We start from the raw sequence: 13020 nt of genomic DNA, 5'->3' as shown, positions 1-13020 counted from the left end.
AAATGCATCAACATTAAAAGTTTAAAACCATCTTATTCAATTTTATTAGTCTTCAAACCTTTTTCAAAAGTACTATCCCATGTTTCAGGATCAATCATAATTAAAAGCTTTTGCACATCTTCATCAGTAAGAACTCCAACTAGCAGTAAACGATCAGTGAGCTTAATAAGAGGCCTAAAATTAAAAAAATGTTATTATGGTTGTCGTGTTGTATGCTCTTGTGGGAGTATTAATAACCTACTTACAGGAATAAATTTTCGTTGGTCCAGCCAATAGGGTCTCGATTGTGCACCTGATTAACTTCTACTGATTCCTTTAAAGCTTCCATTACAAATTGCCTTACTATTTCCAACGGAAATTTTGGGGAATAAAGCTGATCAATGTTGGGTATTGGTTCACTGGAAATACTTGGTAAGCTAGATGTTTGGCTATATACAGGAGATCTTCATAATCGATTTGTACGAAAGTAGTTTTATGTAGTTTATTGTTTGTTTGGATGTAATTCATGTTGAACGTGAAAGGGACGTGCCATACGCATCGTTTGTATATAAATGACATGCATATATATTATGCATACACATATATATATGTTTATGTAAATACATGCATAGATGTGCAAGATATCATGGTGTATTGGTACATGGAAGAAGTAGAAAATAAAGTAATTTTATAGGATTTCTTTTCAGCTATAAAAGTTTAAAGAATATCATAGTTGGACACGGTGCATGAAATTTTCATTACCACAGTCCATATCCTCCACTACCAATAAACAATTGGACAATTTTTGCACTACCAAAGAGTTTTTATTTGTTAAGAGCCGTCAGTCGATACTTTGGCAACAACAAAGCAGCCAATTCATGCCGATAGTTTCCGGAGGACAGTTTAGGTTTACCGCATTCTGTATATTTATGCGATGTGTGTAATTGAGATTTTTGGAAAGAGAATAAATCAGTTAATTAAATGAAATCATCAAAATAAGCACAGTGATTTGCCAAAGTACCGAGTGACGATTCTTAACCGTAGAATATCATACTTCGTCGAAACGAAGACGCATGTTTTTGATTTTGGTTTTTCTCCTTAAATTATATGTTTTTTTTTGCTGATTTTTTGTATAGATAATATTAAAAAGCTAAACTGTTTTTGTCTTATTTTATTAAAATAAATTAAAAAGAATTTATTAATACAAATTTAAACATCTTTTTAAACAGGAGACATCCTTTGTACCCTTTTAAAGATTACCGTAGTCGATTCGACGAAGTATGATGTTTACGTATTAAAAATAAGTATGATATTCTAGGGTTAACAAATAAAAACTCTTTGACACTTCCACTATTTTTTAGAGGTAGTGAAAAGTACGGTACACTAAAAATATAGCCCTGTGCCTGACTATGAATAATATACTTATGTATATAGTACACATTGGTATAATATAAAAAATAAATGTAAGGCGCCATAACCTCCGAAGAGATTTTAGGCCGAGCTTCTCTTCCAATTTGCGTCGTGCTCCTTTTAATTTTTCCTATAAATTGGCGGGATGTGACCAACTTGTTTTATGCCGAGTCCGAACGGCATCTGCAAGGCAGATGAGTTTTCAATGAGAGCTTTTCATGGCAGAAATGCACTTGGAGTGCTTGCCGAGGGGGCGACCCCGCTTAGAAAAATTGTGTTCTAATTGAAAACCCTTGTTTCTAAAATTTTGATGTTGCTTTGCCCGGGGCGAGAAACCAGATCTTCGATGTGGTAGGCGGAGCACGCTATCATCACACCGCGGCGGCCGCCCAGCAAAAAATAGTGCGATTAATCCCTAAAGAGAGCGGTCTCCGATTGAGCTCTTTTATCTACATTGATGAGAAAAGAGATTAGTATTCATTAGTTCCCATATGGGTTTAAAGGAGATTGGTCGTATAGTTCCCGTTTGGGTATAAATGGGTAAAATTAGTCTCTTCATAGGACATGCTCAAACAAAAGGGAACAGTTCAACGCATACAAAGAAATCAAAACTGGCATTAGTCGCATATTCCTTTGCGACTCATCCTATATTAATCGCATTTTTTGCAGGGAAATTACTAAATTTTAACTAAAACTTGAAAAATATAATTTTCAGTGAAAAGTTTAAAATTAAAACGAAAAAGTTTTACCCATACAGCGCTCTTACGTTTTTTTGGTCTTTTTTTTTATAAACTATAATAGCATGAACCCAATTTTAATATATTTGGGTTTAAATTTTTGTCCTGAAAGAGTGGTCTGAAATTAAAACCTAAATTCCCGTTATTTCCTAAACTCTGTTTTATATGTAGATACGTATATATTTTAGATTCGCAACGATGACTTTTTTATTGTTGAAACTATTTCTGCTATGAAAAGCTTCTAAGTGAAAACTATATTTAAAAGGAGCGCGATAAAAAATTAAAGAGAAGCTCGGCCTAAAATCTCTTCGGAGGTTATCGCACCTTACAATTATTCTTTTTTGTATTTCTTTCGCGAAAATAAAAGGTATAGACTGAAGGTTTAATGTGGCCATATAAATCATTCCCGAGATGGTCGGACTAGCACCTTAATGAAGCTGTGTTACCGGAGCGTACCGGATCTGTATCCGGCAAAGGACCATCACATCGATAACACTCCCCAAAGCTTTCGGGGAGCAACCTTATCGCTATAACAACAACAATTCACAACCAGTCATATGAGCTGCTTTTTTAAACTTGTCTGCATTTAAAACCAAAAAAAGTTTGGTCATATATGTAGACTAAAAATTTTAAAATATAAACCAAAATTTTCAATCGTGTATCCTTTTATATGTTATTTACCACAGCGAAAAGTTTAAAATGGTATATTAAATAATAAAACTATAAAAGTTTAAAATGAAATATTAATTGTGAATTCATACAAATGACGAATATTTAAAAAAACGGTTCACAATAGGAAACGGTCTCGAACACCTGTTAAAACGCAGTTCGATTACTTAAATCATTCGCTCAATAGTGTTTTTGAAACATTTTCATAAACAACTGATATTTTGCATTATTTATATATTTTAAAATATTTGCTTAACAGACTGCTCATTTTTCTCTATTAACTAGATTTTAAAAATGAATGTTAATGTAGCCTGATTTTCTATAAACACATTTAAAAGGAAAGTTGGTTTGAAAGACAGATGGGCAACTCATGGCAATCCAATTTATTTACCGCTAGCAAACAAACAAATTTGTCTTCCATTCTGTGGGTCCGTATTATGATTCACGATTCGTGATCGAAACTCAGTTTTAAAGTCACAATAGCTCTGAAATGGTGGGTCGTATTAATAACATACATATGTTAACTAGCGTCAAATAGTATTCGTTAGATCTATAATTTATTATATTTTTTAAAAATAGTTTGACAGTTACATAGTTATCGTTTGAGTTAAAATGGATCTGTCACTGATTGTAAAACGTAATGCGGGCCATGGTAATTCGTGACAAACATTCCTCTGTCGGCTTATTTGACAGGCAGGTATGGAAAGGCAGAAATAGAAAAAGGCTTCACTTTTAGGAATTAACCATGGTGGAGGATGTTTTGGCAGCTATCAAATCTGCCGCCCTTAGATCCAGGTTGTATTTTGGAAGCACACGAGAATGGGGGCTTAAAAGAGGGCCCCTATTTGAAAAAGTACTTTAATTTACACTTCTTCAATTATTAGAAATACAGAAAGGAGTGTATGTAGCTTGATTTTTGCGCAATTTTATCACAAAAATTAAGATTGCCTAATTAAATTTTGAAACGTTTGCAGCGTATATATTTTTTAAACGCATCATCAGTATAGGTCAAAACGTGTCTTTTGAACACTCTCTCGACATTTTTGAACGTTACGTTTATTTAATTCAATTGATAGTTCTATCCAAATCACTTATGAATGTGAAGAAAATATGGAATTGCCTTTCTGGACCTTAAATTGACACATAACGATGATGGAGTTATCGAATTCGATATTTATCGAAAACCAACAACAACTGATCGGTTCATCCCTATAGAATCCAACCATCATTACTCCCACAAACTAGCGGCATTTAACTCTATGGCTCATCGTCTTATAAACGTTCCGATCAGCTGCATCGCATTTGAAAGAGAAAAAGAGAAAATAATGAACATCGCTGAAATGAATGGATATTGCCGCAACAGCATCCAGCAATTAATAAGCAAACACCTAAATAAAAAAGCAAGAAGAGATTGCAGAAAAAAAGATGAATATCGTTTTTGTAGCATTACGTACAATGAACAATATTTTAAATATATTAAAAAATTTTTCAAGAAATCAGACATAAAAGTTGTCCCAAAAAGTAATAATAAATCTTTGCTAAAATCTATGAAAGACAAGTGTCACAGTTTGGATAAACCGGGGGTTTATTCAGTGACGGGCTCAACGCGCACAATACGCACAAGGATAAACGAGCATCTGAAATATATTAAGAACATCGAACCAAAAAGTGGAATAGCCGAACATGCACTTGAGAAGAAATATGCTATAAGTGAAGACGATTTGAAATTAATTAAATCGGAATCAAATATTAATAAACTAAATATTTTAGAATCCTTGCATAAATATGTAAATAAAAATGTTGCTGTTAATAGGGATATTGGTTACTGTACTCTAGCCTTTTTGCCACTTGTATTTTTTTCAACTCACTCTATGCATCCAGTGTTGGGGTAGTGCAATAATGCGTTAATAGTTGAGCAGTGGGTGGAAATATAGCAAACTGATCTATCTTACTTAAAGTTATCATTAAAATTTTGAATTTAACCTAAGACGTTATAATGTAATTGGCATATTTTCGAATCAATGTAATGTGCATATTATAATCGAAAAAAGTTAGGGCTTCATTCTGTATTGCGAACGATAGCTCAGACAAACGATTCGCCTCCAAACTATTTCGTTTAGCAATGGTATTCCCTATCCTTTTCGTTCGTTTTTATGTTTCTTACTATATGTCGAAACAGGAAAGCGAAAGCAATTGTCAAATGATATGTTACCATCGTTTTACATAGTGCAAATACACTTGCGATTCGTCTCTGAGGCGAAATGAACGTTCGTTTCGAAATAGAGAATGAGGCCCTTAACCTAATAATAAATACTAGTATCGCCTGTGGTCGAAATTCGACCAACGTGTATTTTTTTCAACTCAGTCTATGCATCAACTTTTCACACGTAATTATAACGTTTTGGTATGGAGCTCCTTAAACCAAAATATAAAAATTATGTAAAATCAAATGAAATTGACATAGAATTATGATGAAATTACTTGAAATTGAATTGAAAAATAGGTCTTTCCACACCCGGAAGGTCCCCGTTGGCGCGCTACGGAAGTTAGTTTTGGGAGATCGGTTCCCCAGTAGGCCTATATCACCCATATACATATATCGTCCATTTACCTCAATAGTGTCATAATTCAAAAAACATTAGTTAAAAACGAAGAGATTTGCTAAAAGAATTTAGCCTATTTCACGCCACCCGTTTAATTTTGTATAAATACGTATCTAATATGTAAGTGTGACACAAAACAAAAATTTCAAATAGAAGTACCTAGTAGGTATCCTCTACCTTCATAAAAAATAAAATAAAAATATAAAAAATTATGTAATGAGAAAGAAGGCAGAGTTTACTAAAAAAATGTTTATTTAAAGAAAAAATAAAGTACTTAAATTGCGAAAAAATTAAGTGAAGTGAACAAACAGCTCCATTTAAAAACGCAATAAGTGCACTTAGACTTTTTTACGGGTTTTAATGTGATCAATGTAGAAATATGAAGATTCTAATGTTCGGATATTTAATGTTGGGTTTCCCATTGAGATCCATATACGTAATTAATTTGTATTAAATTTGTAAACACTCCATTTCATTAATATATATGACCATATCTACCATAAAATATCGTTTGTGAACAATATAATACTAAGATATAACAAAGCAGAATAAATTAGGAAGAAAAGAAAAACAAACAAAAATATTGAAATTATTCACGCAAACATATTTACTAAAATAAAATTGATTTCATAACTTTAAGCGACATAAACAAATTAGGGTTATTGGATCTAAGCTTCCGATTAATGGATATATAATCCAACAAAGTTAGCCTAATAATAAATATAGTGGGTAATATACTGCCTATGCAATACGGCCGCAATGATGTCGGTTGCCGCTTTGACCTAAAATCAAAAACGTTTTTGGGACGTTTTTTTGTTTCGTAATTAGCATAAAAGGCAATGTAAAACATGTAATGTTATATTTTTGTAACTGTTTTTTTTTTTTGTTCAGTATAAGACGTACTTTATCTAAAATAAGGATTAAATCTGCAAATGCAAAAATATTTTCGAGCAAATTTGCAATTAAATTAGTTAGTTTCAACAAAAGTTAACTCATTATTTGTGATTTCATGTTTTATTGAAAACAACTAAAATAAAAAACAAAGAATCTGTTAAATAAAGACTTATGTATTTACGTGTAAGTGAAGTTTGCCACAAAAAATGGGCCGGTCAAAAATTAATTTTATTTAAGATTTTTTGGTACGCTAAGAATTATTTTGGAAACATTTTTTAGGATTTTGGTAGAGGCAATTATAGGTAAGTGGCAACAATGGGAAACCATATTTGTATGTCGGTGAAACGTTTGTGCCTTCGAATTTAGCGGGGATACATAAAATTTGAAATTCACATTAGAACACTTAGATAATAGTTCCCAAAGACGCGCTTGTGCATAAAGGTTTGGGCCTTTGAAATTCGCATTAGAACACTTATATAATTGTTCCCAAAGATGGCGCGCTTGTGCACGAAAATGAATTACGATATTTGTATGAATTGTTCGAATTTACAAAAAAAAATTTCAATTAATTATAAACAAATAGAGTAATATTTGCTAACAAAAATAGGCCTATGCACTGCGGCTGATCAATACGAATCGATTCATATAACTTTTATATGATTATACGTATGCTAAGTATGCGAAACAGCCAGTCAATTGATTGTAGGGAAATTTTGTTAGCGTATTAATATATAGATAATTAATTATTTTGTTTTGAGTGCTAAGTGACTTTTTCACAAGAGAAATAAATAAAACGCAAACACCTTATTAGTCACTTATATTTTTTATATTTTATTATTCAAAATAATAAATAAATAATACAATTGTTTCGGCACTATCGTTGTGCCTTCCTCAGTCGATAGCGTTCAACTAGCCGCTGTCCGTCATAAAACAATACAACAAATAATAACACAATAATACAATAACAAAACCAATAAGAGAATTTGCAATAATAATAATTGTGATAACAAAATAATTTTTAAGTTTGTTGGAAAGCGGTAAAAAGGCTAGAGTACAGTGGACCAATATCCCTATTAACAGAAACATTTTTATTTACATAAATATGCAAGGATTCTAAAATATTTAGTTTATTAATGTTTGTTTCCGATTTAATTAATTTGAAATTGTCTTCACTTATGGCATGTTTCTTCTCAAGCGCATAGTAGAGTAATATACGGCCTATGCAATATTTCGACCTAAAATCGAAAACGTTTTGGGTCGTTTTTTTCGTTTAATATACAACGTGAAATTTTCCGATTCAATCAAGTTGCATTTAAATAATGATAAACTAAGTTGAAATAAAAGATAATAAAATAAAACAAAATAATTAATATCAAAATAAATTAGCATAAAAGACAATATACAAATTTTAATGTAATATCTTTGTAGCAAATTTATTTATTTTTGTTCAGTATAAGACGTGCTATATCTAAAATGAGCATAAAATATGGAAATGCAAAAAACATTTTGGGTCAAATTTGCAATTAATTGTTATAAATAAATAAATTTAGAGAGTTTGAACAAAAGTTGACTCATTATTTGTTATTTCATGTTTTTTTGAAAGCACCTAAAATAAAAAACAAAGAATCTGTTAAATAAAGACCTATGCATTTACGTGTAAGTAAAATTTGTCCAAAAAAATAGGCCGGTTATGTTATTACTTCTCTTTAAAGTTTTTTGTGCGCTAACAATTATTTTAGAAAAATTTTTTAAGGATTTTGGTACAGACCAATATAGGTAAGTGGCAACAATGGGAAACAATATTTTATTTGAACTGAAAATGAATGAATCAGTAGTTCTCTCACCGTTTGGCGCGTACGAATATATATATGTAGAGATGAAACATTTGAGCAACGCGACAATGCAGCTTTTGTAGTTTGGAATTCAGGGGGTTTTGTGAACATAATGGGTATTACAGATGGCAATTTCGATACTTGCAGAGATTTTCGAATTTACAAAAAACTTTTTCTATTAATTATAAACAAATAGAGTAATATTTGTTAACAAAAATAGGCCTATGCACTGCGGCTGATCCATACGAATCGATTCATATAACTTTTATATGATTTTACGTACGCTAACTATGCGAAACAGCCTGTAAATTGATTGTATGGAAATTTGGTTAGCGTATTAATATATAGATTATTGCAAATTCTCTTATTGGTTTTGTTATTGTGTTATTGTGTTTGTAACGACAGCCTTATTATCTGTATGTATGTTGTGCGTGTTTATGTTATCCCCAAATCAACCGTCTGAGTGAAAGCGTGTGTATAGGTGTATGTGTAAGCGTGGATGGGTAGCTCGACGCGCAGGCGTAGCTACGATATTAGCTGGCAATTTGAGTGAACTACATCGCGAAACCAGGCGGTGTGATCGCCGATAGCAATCGGAAGCAAAACGAATTTCGTGTCAAGGTGTCCACAATTTAATGCGGCTCGGTGTACGCGCCGCAAACAAAAATAAAAATTAACAAAAGTGTAGTGAAAGAGAAAAAAAACTATAATAAGATTTACAGTACAAGAAAAAAAAATTTACTAAAAAAAAAAATATCAGAGTTTTTAAGTGACGATAAGAGAAAGAAAAATTTTATATGTTTAGAAAAAGAAAAAAAAATTGTTACAGTGCAAGTAAACGGTGAACGAACCGATACGTTAAAAACAACTAACGGTCAACAGCTTACCGGAACCAGAAAAACTTTCAACAACATATCTTTTTGTCCAACAGTATCCCGCCAAAAAAAAAAAAAAACCGAGATAAGCTTTTTTACTATAAAGTGACTTCCTGCTATTTAAAAATAAGTGTAAATTCAAGTGTAGGTAATTGCAAAATAAGAAAGAAAAATTGCTAGGAATTTTAATTAGAATGATAGAAAAGAAAATAAAAGAAAAGAGAAAAAAACACAAATTTTAAACATACGCTGTTTTGGCAAGATAGCATAGAAGTGAAATTTAAGTTAGCGAAAATTAGCCAAATCGAAATTTATTTTCAAATTCGAAAATGTGACATATTAAATAAAATCTAACCACACTTGAAGATGCATGAAGTAGACATACATACATAGGTATTCGATGTTTTTAAGCTATATATGTACATATGCATATGCATTTCACATTACTTAACTTGCATTGTTTGTGCATTTGGTTATTTCGCAGATTCCTGTCAGCGGGAGGCAAAAAGACTGAATCTCGGTTTGTTTAAAAACTTGGATTTACCACCAATCCGAGAGGAAAATAACAGCAACAACACCAGCATACATAGCCCACAACAAATAGACATGCAAAACAACCGTGTTGTGCCGAGCAACAACCACAACACCCAAACTGTAGATTTTTTGATGTAGTCCAACAGTCTACCGTATGTATTGGCTGGCCATATGAGGTACCGTCTGTGATTGAACTGGAAAGAGGTCAGTGACCTAATTTGCATTAAAGGAAGCAAAGAAATAGAAAATACATAATAAGGCAGGAACGGCGGAACATTTGGATCGCTTAGACAGAGCTGATCAAGCAACAAATACGGAGAGAACTTCGGAGAGTGTTGCTGTGCGAGAGTGAGATGACCGAGAGCAATAGATGAGAAAGACAATGCAGGCGATCACATCGTGTCTTTTTGTTCAATATATTTACCAACTAGCATTAACTACTCTCTAAAGATTAAGATTTTTTTTCTGTTATTACTATTTTTTTATAGTTTTCTCGACTTGCCTAAGCCGCTTTGTTTCTTACGCATTTTGCATAATTATTTAGTTTGCATTCTTTTGCGTTCCTTTCTCATTTTGTTTGCGATCTTATTGTTTTGTTTTGTCAAACTGCACTAAGCTGTGTGCATGTGCTGGTATGATGCATACTATGTATATATGTACATACGTATATGCATACCGGCCTACATATTGTTACGAATATTAGCAAAACTAAGGAGTGCTGCCAGCTCTAAGCCGATCTAAGCAGTGACGTGAATGCACATCAATAATTCAATCATTATGTATCTACATAAACGAATAAATAATTGCGTCTACACATATGTACACATTCCGACGAGCAACATTTACATACAAGGCAGCAAGAGATGAGATGTCACACACCGATGAATTTACTTATACGCTTATGTGTGTGCGGGAGACTGTAAACTACAAACACATGCATATACCTTATCTGAGTTGTCACAAGAGAGAGCAATAATTTGTGCACGTAGTTGTGGCTGGCGATTTTGTAGCCGAAACAACTAGTAACTTCTGGAAATCGAAGAGCCTAGAAGTATGCAGCGTAAACTATAAAAGCGGTGCAGGCGAGTAAGAAGCAATTCAGTTTGATTTGAATTGTCAAGCAGTTACAAGTAAGACGAAATCTAGCGAGCAATAGCACTATTATTTTGAAAGTCAGTTTCCTTTAAGCTACCAGTTTGGTTATTAAGCTATTCGTTGCACAGTTTGAGTGTTATTGTGAAGTATTTTAATAAAGGCCATTTTTCCATTATTCAATATTGGAGTTATTTATTCAACAGTTTAGCGATACGATCCTAGCAAAAGGGCAAATAAGAGGATTTGCAGGAAATTCGTTACAATTGGTGTCAGAAGAGGAATTGTTGAATAAATTCTAGAGGACAACAAGGACATGGCAAAGTTAAGTGAATTGAAGATCCCGCAACTGAAGGAGTTGGAGAGCCGTGGATTGAATACAAGCGGCGTTAAACTCGAACTTCAGGCACGGCTACGAGAAGCAATGGAAGCAGAAGGAATTGATGTGGAAGAGCATGTCTTTTATCTTGATGGCGAGGAGACAACAAAAATTGAAGAGAAGAACGAAACATCGCAGACGGTTACCAGTACAGACTTGAACATGATTTTAGCTGCAATATCTGCTCAAACATCGACAGTGTCATCCCAACTGGCAGAACAGCAGACATATATGGAATCGCAGGAGAACCGTATAACATCCAAGATGGAAGAACAGAAGACATATATGGCATCACAACTAGAATCGCAGGAGACACGCATAACATCCAAGATTGAAGCACAAGAAACGCGTATGTCAGAAATGTTGACACAGATTACATCGAAGATTGAAGCACAAGAAACGCGTATGGCAGAAATGTCGACACAGATTACATAAAAAATGGAGACACAACTGAAAGCACAAGAGGCACGCATAACAGTACAACTCGAAGCACAAGAGGCGCGTATATCATCAAAACTCGAAGCACGTATGGACGAGAAAATAACGCAGTTTGAGGAAAAAATCGAAGCCGAGGTGGATGCTTTGAGAGGTCGTATACAAGAGTTGCAATTAAACCGCCCAGCTGTTTCAGCAAGCAATACAAAGGTAAAAACACCATCCTTTGACGGTTCTGTTCCTTTCCAGGTCTTTAAGCTACAGTTTGAGAAGACCGCAGCAGTGAACAACTGGAATGCGGAAGATAAAGTTGCTGCACTGTTCGTGGCATTGAAAGGGCCTGCAGCGGAAATCTTACAGACGATTCCAGAGTACGAACGGAACAGTTATGAAACATTGATGGCTGCTGTAGAACGACGTTATGGAAGCGAGCATAGGAAACAGATATTCCAAATTGAGTTGAAAAACCGCTACCAAAAAGCAAATGAGACATTGCAGGAGTTTGCTTCAGATATTGAAAGATTGGCTCATCTTGCAAATGCGGACGCACCCGTGGAATAAACGGAAAGAGTGAAGATTCAAAGCTTTATAAATGGCATACGGGACGTCGAAACGAAGCGAGCCACATACGCGAACCCAAAGCAAACATTTTCTGAAACGGTATCCCATGCATTGACTCAGGAAACGGCGTCATTATTGAGTAAACCAGCATACAAAGCTCATCGTGTGGAAGTAGAAAGGCCGGAGTGGGTATACACAATTTTGGAAGCACTAAGGGGATCTCAACAGAAGAATGCCGGAGTTATTAAATGTTTCAAGTGCGGCAACCCAGGTCACATTGCACGTCATTGCGATCTTGGTCCTAATAGTTCCAACAATGTGGGTGGCCGTAAACGCAAAGCTGGCGGAAATGAGCAAGAGCGTGTCGAAAGTAAAGAACGAAAACTTGCCCCGGCTGTTGAATGTCCTGTGATATCTGTGTCGCAGATTGGAAGGAAATCAAGCAGTCTTACCATCAGAGGGAATGTGGATGGTAAAGAGCGTGTACTGACTGTAGATACGGGGGCATCTCATTCCTTGATTCGATCTGATTTGGTCTACAGGGGAATAAAGTCATTACCTGGAGCGAGGTTGCGTACGGTCACAGGCGAATATAACCAAGTTCAGGGAGAAGTAATATGTGAAGTCCTAATTGGGAAGGTCATGGTTCTACACAAATTCGTTGTGGCGGAGATCGTCGATGAAGTTATATTGGGAGTGGATTTCTTGGTTGACCATGACATCAAGATCGATATGCAGAGAAGGGTGATGCATTATGAGAACCAAGATGTGCCACTTAACTTCAGTTTGGAAAAAGGGTTCAGCAGTAAGCGAGTGCTGGTCGAGGAGATTCGACAGAGACCACGAAAGTCAAGGAAAGTAGATCGAGCAAAGGTTGATGGATCGAATGTGCCAAATAAAGCGAAATTAAAAGTACCTGCGAGGAAAAGACCGGCATCAACAAACCCTAATGGACGCACTAAATTCACTGAAAGAATTTTTCATAAAGAATGCAAGGATGATTTCAAGCCAGCGCGCACT

General features: G+C 34.4%; 1 protein-coding gene across 23 annotated transcripts in view; it reads right to left on the bottom strand.

The window, feature by feature from the left end:
* The window catches only part of RyR (Ryanodine receptor), a 1962175-nt gene that overhangs the window by 356352 nt on the left and 1592803 nt on the right, over window positions 1-13020 (bottom strand). For 16 of the 23 annotated variants that reach the window (XM_067773071.1, XM_067773075.1, XM_067773079.1 and 13 more), the window contains 2 exons: window positions 246-443; window positions 59-174 (listed from right to left, as the gene is read on the bottom strand). In XM_067773071.1, the coding sequence (XP_067629172.1) occupies window positions 59-174; window positions 246-443 (314 nt within the window). The remainder of the gene's footprint in view (window positions 1-58; window positions 175-245; window positions 444-13020) is intronic. The other 7 variants (XM_067773087.1, XM_067773092.1, XM_067773085.1 and 4 more) reach the window with 1 other exon arrangement.

This window comes from Eurosta solidaginis, chromosome 3, assembly GCF_040869045.1.
Source record: "Eurosta solidaginis isolate ZX-2024a chromosome 3, ASM4086904v1, whole genome shotgun sequence".
Lineage (NCBI taxonomy): Eukaryota > Metazoa > Arthropoda > Insecta > Diptera > Tephritidae > Eurosta > Eurosta solidaginis.
The sequence above is the reverse complement of the archived record's forward strand: the minus strand, read 5'-3'. Positions and strand labels throughout refer to the sequence as shown.